Source organism: Ornithorhynchus anatinus, chromosome 16, assembly GCF_004115215.2.
Source record: "Ornithorhynchus anatinus isolate Pmale09 chromosome 16, mOrnAna1.pri.v4, whole genome shotgun sequence".
Lineage (NCBI taxonomy): Eukaryota > Metazoa > Chordata > Mammalia > Monotremata > Ornithorhynchidae > Ornithorhynchus > Ornithorhynchus anatinus.
The window spans coordinates 1,037,281-1,052,076 of NC_041743.1; the positions used below are offsets into that span (position 1 = coordinate 1,037,281).

The 14,796-nt window shown below is 62.4% G+C and overlaps 1 protein-coding gene across 3 annotated transcripts in view; it reads left to right on the top strand.

Moving 5' to 3' along the window:
* Positions 1–14,663, top strand: part of ATF6 (activating transcription factor 6) — a 31,031-nt gene extending 16,368 nt beyond the window's left edge. For all 3 annotated transcript variants that reach the window (XM_029080805.2, XM_029080807.2, XM_029080806.1), the window contains exons 12-16: positions 174–294; positions 855–922; positions 1,891–2,002; positions 9,226–9,310; positions 13,894–14,663. In XM_029080805.2, coding sequence (XP_028936638.1) covers positions 174–294; positions 855–922; positions 1,891–2,002; positions 9,226–9,310; positions 13,894–14,102 — 595 coding nt within the window. In that variant the 3' untranslated portion in view covers positions 14,103–14,663. The remainder of the gene's footprint in view (positions 1–173; positions 295–854; positions 923–1,890; positions 2,003–9,225; positions 9,311–13,893) is intronic.
* The last annotated feature ends 133 nt before the right edge of the window (positions 14,664–14,796 follow it).

Genomic DNA, 14,796 nt, shown 5'->3' on the forward strand with positions numbered 1-14,796 from the left:
GGTGTTACCAGGGTCAGCGCCTTCTTGTCGAAGCGGTAACGGTGGCTTCCACTGTCGTCTGAGACAGAGAGCCCCGGAGAGGTGAGAAGGCCGCCGCTCCCCCCACACCGCGGCCCAGCGTGGGACTCCGCCCCGACCCCGGCCTGGGGTGACCCGAACTTGTGTTGGAACAGGTTAAACCACGAGCTCCGCGGCTGGGTGCACAGGCACGAGGTGGAGAGGACCAAGTCCCGGCGAGTGACCGACAGCCAGCAGCAGCAGCAGCAACAGGAGCACCAGACACGGCTCCTCCAGGTGCTCCTTCGCCCCCGCGCCCAGGCGGAGAAGCGCCTCCTCTCGTTGGTTTGGCCCCGCCACCCGCCGGCTCCAGGGTTGCCCTCGCTCCGCTGGAGTGAACTTTTTGGAAACCACACTTCTGTGCTGATTCCTTCCCCCGTGCCTACTCCACCCTGCCCCTCTCTCCCCCTTCTTCCCCGCCATATCTGTCTGGACCCACCGCGGAGCTCTGACCCTTCCACCTGGTCCTCCACCAGAGCTGCTCCTCCCCCGACGGTTGGGATCTCACTGCCCGCTAGCCTCTCCTGTGGCCGGTCGGTCATCCGTCTCTAACCCGAGGCCCCGGTGGGAGCCTCGATTGCAGGCTTGGGCTACCTGCTGCGTCCCCTGCCCGCCGCCCCCTCCGGCCCCCGCGCTCTCCTTCCCACCTCGGCGCCGTGCCCAGCGGTGGTGACTGGAGGAGCCTGTACGGGGAGGATTTGGCCTGGTGGGGTTGGATTGAACTGTGTGTCCCGTGAGCGACGGAAGAGGCCTTCGTGGCTTCCCGTCGCCCATCAAAAGCCGATTTCCTCTTTCAGAGCTCCACAGCCCCGGCCCCCACCTCCCAGCTGATGGCTGTGAAGTACACCGAGACCACCGGCTCCAGGTGAGTGGGCCGGGGGCCCCATCCTTCTCCCGCCTTCCTCCACCGCCCTCCTCCTCTTGCTCCCACCTTCTCCCCTCCCTTCTCCTTCCGCCCTCCTGGGCTTTCCCCGTACGCGACTTGGGAGGGAGAAGAAAAATCAATCCAGGATGGCCTCCAGGAGGAGGTGGAATTTCTGAAGGGCTCTGAAAGTGGAGAGCACTGTGAATTTGAAAGGGAGTGGGGTTCCAGGCGGGAAGAAGGGCGTGAGCGAGAGGTCGGAGAGGCTGGGGAGAGGAGAACGAGGCACGGTGCGCAGCTTCGCTCGAGGGGAACGAAGAGTGCAAGCTGGCGTGTGATGGGAGAAGAGAGTAGATAGGTAACAGCGAGAAAGTAGTCATTTTTGAAGACAGAAGACGTACCGTGTGCCAAACCTTTTCCTAAACTCCGAAGTAGGTGCGGGATAATCCAGTTGGACAGTCTTTATCCCACAAAGAGTGGAGGGAGGGAGAGCAGGTATCTTAACCCCATTTTCCAGAGAAAGAAACCTGGGCCCACTGAAGTTCAGTGACTTATCCAAGGTCAGGCGGCAGACCAGAGGCAGAGCCGGGGCTAGAATCCGCGTCCCAGCCCAGCGGTCCCTCTACTTGGCCACAGTGCTCTCTCGATTATGGATGTTTGTCGTGCGTGGTGGGCACTGAAGAATAGCGCATAGAGGAAGGAGCAGGTGGCGCTCCCTGGCCTGGAAGCCCTGGGAGGTGGGGGGGATACGCGCTGAGGATTGACCTGTGCTGCTTACGGGATCCTACTGTCCAGCGGGCCCCGTCCTCCCAAGCCCACGGCTGGTTTCGGGACAAGGATCGGGATTCCGCCTGGGGTGGAGAGGTGGCGGATGGCCCCTCTCCCCTTCCCCCCGACCCCAGGCAGCCCTTGCAATGGCCACGGCTCTTCCCGACCCTCCTCTCACGGCGTTTCCCCCTCTGGCCCGGCAGGAACGCCAGCAGCGAGCTGCAGGTCTACTACGCCTCGCCTCGAAGCTACCAAGACTTCTTCGAAGCCATCCACAGGCGGGGAGACACCTTCTACGTTGTGTCTTTCCGGAGGGTGAGTGCCACCCCCCGCCGCCGCTGTGCCACCCCCGGCTTGCAGGTCCACCCCCCGCGGTGCCGCCACAGCCCCGCGTTCTTGGCCGCGTGGGCCCGATCTGACGGTCTCGTTCTGCCCCCGTCCCTGCGTGATTGTCACAGATGCGGGGAGAGGCCACTGTGTCCCAGGACCTCGGGGACCCGTGGGGGCGGGCGGCTGAGCGGGCCAGCCCATCCCGGGGCGCCTCTCGGTGCCGGGCCTGCTCCCGGTGGTCTGGTTGTTTCCCGCCTGCTCGTGTAGGAGGGGATTGGGTGTCTGGATCACGGGAGTGCCGGGCACCTGGAAATGGGGCCGTGAGGACTGTGCTGGGTCCAGGCTTGGCCTCCGGCCTTCGTGTGGTCAGGCGTCCCCTGGATTGTAGCACCGAGGATCCGGCGAGGGGTCGGCGGGGTCAGGCCCGGGGAAGGGGCTGCAGCACGGCGGCTGGAGAGGGTCTCCCAGGCCAGGGCTGGCTCTCTGATCGCCGGGGTTCCATTCTCTTCAGCCGCTCCCCTGACCTGACAGGCCCGGGCTTGGGGTGGCTTGGGGGTCGAGGCCGGCTGACCCAGGCCGGGGGGGTTCCCGCAGAGGAGCTGGTCCGCTGTGAGCAGGCGGGCCGTTCTCTGCCAGTGCGTTTTGTCAGCCACCAAGAAGAGCTCTGTCTGGGTTTATCCCTTCTGCACGACCAGCTAGGAAACCCACCGTGGGTGGAGACGCTAGGTGCCCCAGGCTCTTAGTGGCCACTCGCAGCTTCATGGCCCCTATCTGGCTCTCCTCCCAGCGGGAGGATCCAGCAACCCTGCTGCTTTTCGGTGTCGGGACCCGCCCGGGCCCTGCGACGTCCCAAGCTGCTCAAACTCCAGTGTCCCAGGAGGAGCCCGTCGCTCCGGTCGGTCCCGTCGGTCCGGTCGGACCGGGGGGCCTCACGGGCCGGCCTGCGGCCCGGCGCTTCGGCCGAAGCCCCGCGAAGTGCAACGGGGTGGTCGTTGGCGTGGGAAGGGAGCCCCGCCAAGCCTCCAGACCCTGCTGCCCAAGCCCAATCCAGGTCGGGAGCCTGGATTCCCCCAGCCGGGTTTTCCGGAGCCGGGTTCCGCAGAGCGGGCGATCCTCGTCCGCTCGTCCGCTCTGCTCCCGCTGTGTTGTGCTTCGTTACTTCGTTATTCAGCCGGTTACTTCGTTATTCAGAGTTTCCTTGCGGCGTCGGGGATACTGGGTTTCCGCGGGCTGAGGCTGCGGCCGTCCCGCGCACGGGGAGCGAGGCGGGCCCGCTGGCGCCGCTTGCACCGGGAGGACGCGAGTAACTGGAAGCAGATGTCCCAAGCCTGCGGTCCCTGGAGCCGGGCTCCGGCGGCCCGGGCCGTCGGAGCCGCCCACGCCAGCCCGCCGCACCGGGGAGGCTTCCTCCCTCTAGGGGCCTGGGGGGCGAGAAACCCGGCCAGAAGTGACCAGCTTTCGGGCGGGGCCTGGGCGGGGCTGGGGCCTGCTGTGATCTGGAACCCCTCCCGACCGCGAACCCGAGCCCCCCGGCGCCATCCCGCCTTGCCGGGCGAGGCCCCCGATAGGGCAGGAGAGGCCGGCCCGTCGGTGCAAGTCCCAAACCTGGGGAGGATTCAGCTCCGCCGGGAGCGATTCCGGAGGGAGATCGGGGCCTCGGTTATCCAGGCTCTGCGAGGGGCTGGGGTGGGCGGAGGCCCCAGGGAGGGGAAGGGGAGCAGCCGTTGGGTAGACAGTGCCCTCGCTTGTCCACACCACAGTCTGAGCCAGGGGTGCCTCCAGATTCAGAGTAGCAGTGGCATTGATAAAGTGCCTACTCCATGCCACGCACCGGGACCCGTTCGAGGAAATCAGATCAGTCACGATCCCCGTCCCTTAAGGGGCTCACGGCATAGGTAAAAGGGAGAGCGGAGATCGCATCCCCATTTCCCAGAGGAGGGCGTCAAGGTCCAGAAAGGTGAAATTCATCCATTCAGTAGTATTTATTGAGTGCTTACTCTGTGCGGAGCGCTGTACTAAGCGCTTGGAGTGTACAATTCGGCAACGGATAGAGACCGTCCCTGCCCACTAATGGGCTCACAGTCTAAACGGGGGAGACCGCCAGCAAAGCAGAACAAAACAGGCAGTCTAGCGCAGACATCATCAAGATAAATAGAATCATAGAGATCTACACATCTTGGGAGTCAGAGGTCATGAGTTCGAATCCCGGCTCTGCCACTCGTCAGCTGTGTGACTGTGGGCGAGTCATTTAACTTCTCTGTGCCTCAGTTACCTCATCTGTAAAATGGGGATTAACTGTGAGCCTCACGTGGGACAACCTGATTACCCTGTATCTACCCCGGCGCTTAGAACAGTGCTTGGCACCTAGTAAGCGCTTAACAAATACCAACATTATTATTATTATTAAATAGGCTAATAAATAATATATGCAAATATGCACAGTGCTGAGGGGAAGGGGGAAGAGCAGAGGGAAAGGGGGGCTCAGTCTGGGAAGGCCTCCTGGAGGAGGTGAGCTAAGGTCACACAGCAAGGCAGGATCAGAACCGGGCCCGGAACCCCACTCTCCTGACTCCCAGTCTCACGTGGCGTCTACCGGGCCACGCGTCTTGGCCAGTAAAACTGTGTCGGGATCGCCCAGCCCGCCTGTGGAGGTGCTCTGTAGATTCCTCACGGCAGCTCTGGTTGGCAGCTCGGTCACTTGGGCTTTAGCGAGGGAGACCCGTCTTCCAGGAGCGTGTTTTTGGGTTAAAGGGCGTGAGCCGAGAGCCCGGCATCTCGGCCAGTTTGGAGTGGGGACCGGCTTCGGTCGGGGCTTTCCCCGGGCCTGGCCACCGTAACAGCTGGTCGCTGACCGGTCGCTGCCCGGCTCGGGGAACTTTGAGATGTGTTTTTGTTTTTTGTTTTTACCTCTTCTGTGCGGCCCTTCGAAACCTTCCCCTTCCGCCGGTGCCCGAAGTCCCCAGCCAGGGTCCCCAAAGCCGCCCACCCCGGAGGCTGGTTCCAGCACCCCGTTAGCCAGGCGGAGCCACAGCCGCGACAGAAGCCGTTATCATTTTATTCCATTTATTATTCCATTTTTGCCAGCATAGAGTTTTCTCAGTGGCCCCCTTGCTTTCCCTTTTATCCCTGCCGTATGTGTTCCGTTCCTGCCCGCCTGTCTTTCCCTGGAGATTGCAAGTTCTTCGAGGGTAGTCGTCCCATCCCCTACTTCTTTCGTATTCTCTCAAATGCTCAGTACAGTGCTCCGCTCGTAGTCGGGTACTTCTGCTTTTGTGCGAACTCCCTGCTTGAGGGAGGGGAAACAGGCCTGGGGAGCCCCCGTCCCCTTATCCGGGGGGGGGGGGGGGAAGGAGGCACTCTGCCACCCTCGTTGACCCAGGGCCGGCAAAATCGGGCGGGTTTGACGGGAACCCCGGGCTCCCAGAGGGCAGTTGACCTGTACTCTCATCCTTTTTACCGATCTTGAGGAGACCCGGGCGGTGGGTTGGGCGGGAATAGGTCTTGCACCCGGAGCCGGGACGAAGCGGTTTGAAGTTGGGTGGCGGTCAGGCCGGCACCGCGTGAGTCGAACATATTTATCGAGCGCTTACGGTGTGACTAAGCGCTTGGGAGAGTACAGTCTGCCAATATAGGGAAGCAGCATGGCTTAGCGGCAAGAGCTCGGGCTTGGGAGTCAGTGGTCGTGGGTTCTAATCCTGACTCCGCCACTTGTCAGCGGGCAAGTCACTGAACTTCTCTGTGCCTCAGTTACCTCGTCTGTAAAATGGGGATTAAGACTGTGAGCCCCACGTGGATCAACCTACCTTGTATCCACCCCAGTGCTTAGAACAGTGCTTGGCACCTAGTAGCGGTTAACAAATACCATTATTATTATCAATAATAATATGACCGACACACTCCCTGCCCACAACGAGCTTAGTCTGTAGCTGAGCATACAGTCTAGAGGTTGCCTGTCCTTCCGTCTTTCTGTCCGTGGAGCAACGGCTCTCTCTCCCCGGCTCCCTGCCCCTCCACCCGCCAGCAATTTACATCACCTCTCAAAGGCCTTAACTCCAGCCAGGAATTAGGGTTTCCCTCCGTTTTCTGGAAAAGACCAGTGCAGACAGTTGGGGTTCACACCCTCCTCCCAGGGGCTGCAAACACATTCTCTGGTGGAGAGAGAAGCTTCCACATATCTGAGAGATGTGTTGTAGTGCAGATTTTGCCCCGAGGAAATACCTGGGTGTGTTTGGGGGACAGCCTCCACTCGGCGGGTGGGCCTCCGTGTTTTCCAGGGCAGCAGCAGAGCGCCCCAAGTCAGGGTAACCAGCTTCGGCAACGGGCACAGTGTCTTCAAGACCTGCCTTTTCCCTTTCCTTTTTTGCTGTCTGCTCTTCTCCCTGAAATGGCAAAGAGAAAATGCTGTGTGTGTTTCTGCGTGTGTTTATGGACGCACGTGAATGTGTGCGTGCGTGCGTGGTGTGGAGAGGGGGAGGGCAGAGGGAGGGATGACGGTAGAGGTCTGGGCTCCGTCCCCAGCCTCTGCGTGTCTGACCGTTTGGAAATAAAACCGGAGTTAGAAAATGCACCTGATCGACCTCGGGACGTTTCCTGCCCTGACGGATCCGCTTGCTCCGAATGCACAGTAAACGGTCGCGTTCCTCTCTAGAGCAGCCGGTAGCCTGATGAAAAAGATGGGCTCAGGGCAACTTGAATCCTGATTTTCATTCTCTCTCACACACACGCACACACACTCCCCCTCCCCACCCCTTCCCCCACCACAACTGCATTTCAGCCAAGTCCATCCGCACGACTCATTTTCTTGTTCTCCTTTGAAGGTCTTAGCTCTGGTGAGGCAGGTCTTCCCTGGCCCTGATCTCGGCTACTAGCCGGGAGCTCCCGAGCAGGATGGACAGCATGTGACAGGAGCGAAGGGCAGCAGCCTGTGGGACACATTTGAGGGGAAGCGACTGGCAAGCTGTTGCTGGGATTCCACGGGTCAAGTTGCCGCTGTGCAAACACTCTGTCAGGCTGGAAGCCCCTGCAGATGCCCCGTGGCCCTGGGCGAGAGAAAAGTGGGAAATGAGCTAATCATCTTGCTCCGTTCTAAGACCAGGGCAAGCACGGTGGCAACGGAACAGGATCCAGGCACCCTGATTAACCCTGCCCGCCCGCAGCTTCCCGTGGAAGCCGGCTTGGCAGTGCCCGGAGAGAGGACGGCCCCATTCACAGGCAGCGTCCAGGAATGACAAACTTGGCAGTTGGTGGCCCTGGCTGGGCACCGGGGCCGGAGGGAGGGCGGGCCCGAGGCATCGGTTCCCGAAGCATCAGTTCCCTGCGGGGGTCATGGGTCAGACCCTGTCCCCAGTGGGCCCTGCTGCCGGCCAGATGGGCCCGGGGACAGACGCTCCCCCCCGCCCCCACCAAAAAAAAAAAAAACAGGCCCGGCTGCATCGTGGACTCTGGGGCCCCCAGAATCAAAGCGACCACAGACCGGCCCGAGAGCCGGTGAGTCACTGCTCTAGAGCCATGTCCGGGAGCCCCGGGAGAGAGAGAGAAATCCGAAACTGGGGGCTTGTGAGCGCGGGGGCAGTGGGCAGCTCTGGGAAAGTGCTTAGCGGCCGCCCGGACTGGAGAGGGAGGGGAAATGCTGCCGCCGGTCGGACGCCGTGATTGCTTTGGCAGGAGACAAGGCCAGCCTGGCTCTTGCACCGAAGCGCGAGAGGAAGGGGGTGCCGCCGTCCCTCCCTACCTTTGGGCGTGTGCGTAGCTCCCTCCAGCCCTTCTCTGACATTCCCAAAGCCCCCGATGGCCCCCACCAAATGTTGCCCCCGTCCATCGAAAGCTGTCCAGCAGCTCCCCGGGCGGCCCCCAGTTCAGCCAGCCCAGAACCCCGCCTGCTACCAGGGCACTGGCTTGCAGCCCAAACCAAGGCACCAGCTCCCAGTTAGGGGCGAAGCCCATCTTTATCCGAAAGGCTCGGTTCAGCCTCCCTTGGGGCTTCCTCCAGTTAACCATCCCAGGAGTGCGATGGGTCTGTAGCGTCCCCATCCTGTACCCTCGGAAAGGGGTCGCCGATGGTGGGGACTGAGCGTCAGCCAGCAGCGACAAGTAGGACCCTACCAGGCGCCACCACAAAGAGGATTTCCCGGAGCCTCAGCTTCCCTCATCCCCTCCACCCCTGAAGGGATCATCAGCTGCTTTCCCCTCCCCCAGCCATCTGAAGGGAGGGTTGGGTGTACCCCCCTCCCCAGTCTCCCGAGGGGAAAATCATCAGCTTCCTTCTCCCCTGCCCCTCTGAGGGGAATTATTCACTCCCCAACCACCCAGGAGGGGAGCATATTTTTCCTTCTCTCCCACCTCTCTCGTGGGGACATTCATCCTCTGTCTCTGGAGAAGATCATACCTTTCCTCACCCCCCCCCAACTGAGGGGAAATATTCACCCCTCCCACCCCCCAGGGGAGGATCATATGTTTCTCCCCCACCCCTCTGAGGGGAGTTGTACACCTCCCCTCCCCCCCCCCCCCGCTCCTCTGAGGAAGCTCCAGCCCCTGCTTCAGTAGAGAATGATGAGACAGAGGAGTTTCCAGGGGGTCTCAGGACCCCAGGTGTGGGGTGAAGGTTGGGGAGAGGGCAGGGGAGAGCCAGAGCCTGATACAGAGTCAGAGGAGCAGTGGGCCGTGCATGGAGCCGTGAGGCGGGCACTCTGATTTGATTTAGCGGAATTCATCTCCGCCCGCCATTAGTTGGACGCTTGAGATTAGATGCTCAGTAAAACCGGGCAGTGGGAACTTGGTTTTCATTCTCGAAGTTGATGCATCTGTGCAGTTGGTCGCTGCTGAGAGTGCAGAACCGTGTTTTCTCACGGGGGTGGTCGTTATCTCGTGAAATATCTCAAAAATGTGTGATCTCGGTGTCTAACAATGCGCTTTGTGCAGGCCTTGCTGCTGCCTTAAAACTGCAGCCCGGGGCAGCCTTCCGGCCCCCCGCTGCCCTTTCATCCCTGAAAAGGGCCCATTTGGAGGGGGCGGGTCCCGGGGTGGGGGGAGGGCCCCAGAGTCCAGGGGTTGCCGAGAGGGGTGGGATAGGAAAGGCTGGGTCCCTGGGTGGGGGCAGGGGGCAGGACGGGGTGGATTCTCAGGTCGGGGTGGGTCCCAGGGTTCGCGTGGGTCAGGACCCTTGGGGTTGTCCGACCCCACGTTTCACCCCCCCCGCCCATCATTTTCAGGACCACCTGCTGCTCCCGGCCACCACCCACAACAAGACCACGAGGCCGAAGATGTCGATCGTGCTCCCGGCCATCAACGTAAACGGTGAGTGGCTCCAGCATCGGTCCGGGGAACCTGGGACGTCGGGGCCTTGGGACCCCGGTGCCGTTTCGGGAGGGGAGCTGGCAGGATTTCCCACCAGAATGGTTGCGGGAAAACCCCAGCCCCGAAGGAGCAAGCTGGCTGCCTGTGGAGCTCGGGGCGGAGGGAGACGTTGGGTCACCGGGTTCCCGGAGGGCTTCTGGGCTCGATCCCCCAGCACCGCTCGAAGCTCTGGCCTGGGGGTTCTTCACTATTCGGGGAGGATGGAGCACTTGCCTGGCGTGACGCAGGTGGCTAGCGAACAGATCAGACCCAGTCCCCGTCCACTGGGGCTCCCGATCCGGGCCGAGGGAGGGGATGTCTACACGGACATGCAGACTGGGGTAATTACTGGCTGCGACCGCGGGCCACGGGAGTGGTGAAAACAGCCACCGTCACGAGCCCCGGCCGTCCCGAGGCGGCTGACCCTCCGTTCTCGCCGAGCCCGGCCCCGGTCCTTGTGACAAGCGGCTCAGCCTCCCGGGGTTTCCCGGGTCCTAGGGGAGATTCTCCCCCGGGGTCCTATTCAGCTGAGACCCCCTGCGCCAAGTCTCTGACTGGGGCCTGGGGCCTCTTGAAGGCTGTCAGGAAACCTTGGATAAACTCCTCACACACGTACTGTAAACCACAGTCTCTTTTGCCTCTCTGAATCTGAGTATCTGGAGGATTATGCCTCTCAGTCTGTCAGTCGGTCTGTCAGTGATGAGGTCCTGCCTACAAGGGACTTCCAGTCTGAGGGGGGAGGCCGACTCAGAAGCGTTCCCAAGCCGTGGGAACACAATAAGTAAAATCAAGTGTTCAGTCGAGTGTACATTATTACCATTTGCTCAGGATGGACCTAAAGAGGTCATTTACTGTGTACGAAGTGCAAGAGATGCCTTGAGGGTCGCTGAGATGCTGATAATTAGAGGCTTATTGGAGGAAGAGGGGAGAGCTGAGGTCTGGTACTTTTTTTTTTTTTTAATGGTGTTTGTTCAGCGCTTACTGTCGTGCCAGGCAATTTACTAAGCACTGGAGGGGAATTTGGAGGGAAAGGAGCTCCAGATCCCAGGGTGCTGTGAGGGAGGGGTTCAGCCAGATGGGGGCTGGGAAGTAGGGAGTCAGGAGAGCGGTGAGTAAGGTGGAGAGAGCTTCCTTGAAGCCCTTAGGAAGGATCTCAGCGGAGAGCGAAAGAGATAGCAGCCCCTGGAAGGACAAGTGCTCATCCTCGTCCTCCAGACCGAACCCTTGGGTCGCCTCCCTCCCTGGGTGTGTTCGCGCCCGGCTGCAGCCAGCGGCTGGGGCTCGGCCAGCAGCGAGCTGGCCATGTGTCCGACCCTGTGGCCGCTTCCGCCTGCGTCTCTGCGGTTAGTTCTGGCCCACAGGGCGGGTCCCGGGGCTCCTGAGGCCACGGAAACCCGGAACCTAGCAGGTCCGTTTCCTTGCCGTGGGTCTTGGTGCTAAATTGAGAAGCTTTTTTCTCTCTTGAACTTGCCCTCCGACCCTTGGGAGAACGCCTCGCCGTCTTTAATGGTTGACTGCGAACATTGTTCTCGTCCAGCGGGCCGGGGGCGGTGGGGACGGAGGTCAGGGAGGCCGGGAGGAGGCTGCACTGACCACTGCCCTGTCGGCTGGGGCCGCGGCCCCAAGCACCTGGCCAGAGGCGGCTGAGTGATGCTGTAGGGCCTGGCTCTGGGGGAGGGAGTGTTTCTGGGGGGTGGCGGGGCCGTTCGGTGGGAAGGCGCGTGGACTTGTCCGTCTCTGAGTAGGGGCACTTTCAGCTTTCTCCTCCTCCTCCTGCGGACCTCATGGCCGTGCCCCTAGACCCAGGGGCTCGACGCCCCCCGCCGCACGAGGTCACGCCTGTGGGGCCGTGGCGCTTCGGGGTCCGTCCGCTGGACCGGGGTGACTCCGCCCTATCCCGGCAGGTCAGACCGAGCCCCAACCCCGCCGCCTCGGCTCCGTCTTCATCCGGGGTCCGCGGCTCCCCCCGGCCCTTCCCCCCAGTGCCGGCCGGTGCCCTTTCCCACGCCACCCGGTTGCCGTAAATCCCCCGCCACGGTTTGGAGGGGACATTCCCGTCGGATTCGTCATGGTTGTTTTTGGCAGCCGCCGGCCTTCCCGCGAGCCCACTGCCGGGACGCGGGCCGGGATCCGGCCCGCCCCACGTGGCCGACGCGGAGAAACTGGCGGGCTGCTCGGCTCCGGGAGTCGAGGCCCGCCGCTCCGCTCGGCAAGGATCGGGTTTCTTTTCAAAAATATGACTCACTCGCGTCCCGGGGAAGCCAGAACTCCCCTCCTCCCCGACGATTGGTCTGTAGCGCGGGCAGATGGGATTCCGGGCCCGTCCCAGCGGCCCCGCTTTGGCTCATTAGAGAGAATCCATGGAAAATGACATAACCAGAGCGAAGTAGGGCAACAGCTCTGTGCAGCCTGGGGGCCTGGGAGAGACCCTCCCCTCCCCCCGTCTCCGGCACCCCCCACTCCCCGACAGGCCTCTCCCGTCGGAGCCCTCCCCAGGAAAGGAGTCTGTACCCATCAGGCTCCTCCCCTCTTCTCCTCCTCATCCTCCCCCTCATCCTTCCCTCCTCCTCCTCTTCCTCCTGCTCCTTTATGGTATCGATTAAGTGCTTACCGTGTGCCATAAGGTAATCGAATCGGACACAGCCCTGTCCCAAATGAGGCTAACAGACTAAGAGGGAGGAGGAGCAGGTATTTTATCCCCATTTTCCAGAAGAGGAAACAGAGGCCCACAGGGGTTCCGTGACTTGCCTGAGGTCACAGAGTCGGCCAGTGGCAGAGCTGGGATGAGGGCCCGGTCTCCTGAATCCCCGTCTCCTGCTCTTCCCACCGGGCCACACTGCTTCCCTCTACTCCCCCTCCTCGTCGCCCGCTGTATTTCCCAAGCATTTTTTAAGAGCTTCCTCCTGGCTGAGCGTTCTTCTAAACTCTAAGGAGAGAGAAGAGCCAGTGCAGGAGGGACCACTGGCCACTCTTACGGGGAAGATGGAGTCAGTCGGTCAGTCGAGTCTATCGAGCGCTTATTGTATGCAGAGCACTGTACCAAACGCTGCGGAGAATACGGTACGACAATAACGGACACATTCCCTGCCCACAACAAGCTTACAGGACAAAGAGACCGGTCGGGCAGCTCAGAAATGCAGCCCGGCTGGCCATTTATTCATTCAATAGTATTTATTGAGCGCTTACTACGTGCAGAGCACTGGACTAAGCGCTTGGAATGGACAGTTGGGCAACAGATAGAGACCATCCCTGCCCATTACCCCAGTGATAGGTGTCGCCACCTTTGTGGCGCCCGACAGTTGTCACTGGGCTCACGCCACCGGGTTCAGATGGTCTTCAGCCGGCCTCGCCGCACTCCTTTGGCCGTCCGCTGCTGGGGCAGCGTCCCCTTTCCACCAGCTCCGCCTCCGGCCTCCCGACAGTCCCGTCGCTTCCCTCCCCCAGAACTGTCCGTCACCGCTTTCCCCGGCCTCGCTCCCTCTTGGATCTGGGGCCCCGGCGCCCGGCCCGCGCCGCCTTTCCCCGGTCTGGGTGACCCCGCTGAGGACCCAGCCGGAAGAAATGAAAACGGGCCTGGGGCGGAGAGCTTCGGCTGGAACCGGGGAGTGCCTTATGGATGGAGGGTCCCCGGGTGGCAGTCCGGAGCGGACTGGCCCGGACCCACCGTGCCGGGGGCCCTCGGGATACTCCGGTTGGCCCTCCCGTGGACTCGCAGCTTCACCCTGGCGGGGAGCGCCCACGGCGTGTCGGACTTAGGTGCCGCTTGCTCCGGGGAGCTGGCGGTGGCGATTTCACAGGGGGTTTGTGTGGCGATCTCCCCTTCCCCGCGCCTCACTGACTTTTACAAGCTCGTGGCCGGTGACGGGAGGTGACCTCATCACCCGAGCTCTCGGGTCCCTTAGGGCCCGGGACCGGGACGGGAGGCTTGAGCAACCCTTCTGGACCTGGGCCGCCTGCGGAGAAATGCTCTCTGTCCCTAGCTGTGGTCGTCTCTGGAACCCCGTCCCCTCTCCCCCTCCATCCCTCTGCCCATCCTTGGGGGCCGCGAGCACCGAACAAGCCCAGGCTCTTTCAGCGACAGGGGCGGGGGCAGGTGGGGAGACTGGGGTTTCAGCGACGGGGACGGGGGGTGGACGACGAAGAATCCCCCTCGGTCCACCCGCCAGTAGTGTGCCCGAATGTCTGGTGTGTGCCCCGAGCGAGCCGGGACAGTAGGGTTGCTAGACGCTATCTCTGCCCTCAAGGAGCTTACGGTTCTGCGGGCGAGAGGGGCGCTAAAATCAGTTTCAGACAGAGGAAGTGATGGATATGAGCGCCGCGGTGTGCGTGTCGGGGAGAGTTGTGTAGAATGAGTTCCCAAGTACTCTGGGTGACGGGTCCCCATTCCCCTTTCCCGCTGTCTCTCTCTTCCCCTCTCTTTCCCTTCCTTCCTCCCTCCCCACCGTTCCTCACCCTCCCCGCGGAGCTTCGTACGCCGGGGGAGCCTCGACGGCCGCTAACGCCGGCGACTCTCCCCTCCTCTCCTGCCGCCCTCCCCCCGGCAGAGCATGTGGTGCACAGTCAGGACTACGAAGTGATGATGCAGATCGACTGCGAGGTGACAGACACCCGGATCCTGCGCATAAAGAGCTCGACCGTCCCCCCGTTCCTCCGGGACCCCCAGCGGAACCTCACCCAGCCCCTGGATGGCTCCCCGCCGGCTCCCCACCAGACGGCCCACGTGGTTGCGGCCATCGTGGAGTCCCTGCAGTAGGCCCCGGCCCGACGCCGCCCGCCCGCCCTGCCCGCCCCGGCGACCGCTGGTCCGTGGGACCGTGGCGCGCCCGGGCCCGGCCTCTGCCACGGATGGGGAGGAGGGAGTGGCAGCAGTAACGGTAACAGCCGACGCCGGCCGCAAGGGCCGCCCCGGTCAGCGCCGCGACCTGGCGCGGCCCGAGCTGGCGAACCGGTTCGGGTCCGGCCCCCGCCCCTCCGCCCCCGTGCACTGATCTCGGCCTCAGGAGAAGCACTTAGTCCCGGGAAAACCGTCCCTTTCCTGAGCCCCGGTGACACCAAACGCCCCCTGCCCCCGGAGCCCCGATAACACCATCCCCTTCCACCTCTCCACAGCCCCTAGAGTCAAATCACTGCCAGCGCTCCGGCCCCAGCGCCACGGTGGGCAACGGTCGCGCTTTCAGAGGCCGGGGGCTCCCGCTCCCGGCGAGGAGTCTGGAGCCCAGTGAGAACCGGACTTGGTCAGTTTGGCACTTTCTGCCCCACTCTGATGCTCTGCCCATTGTCTAGCGGAGAGCGAAATAAAAGGAGCTGGACTGTCTCCCGTCTTCTTCCCGGGCATGACGACGGGGAGGGGCTGGGATGGAGCGGGTGACACAGATTCCGTGTGTTCCGTGTGGCTGGGGAGGGAGGACTCGTTGGAAGGACCTCCTAGAACCTGCCATTCGTCCCCG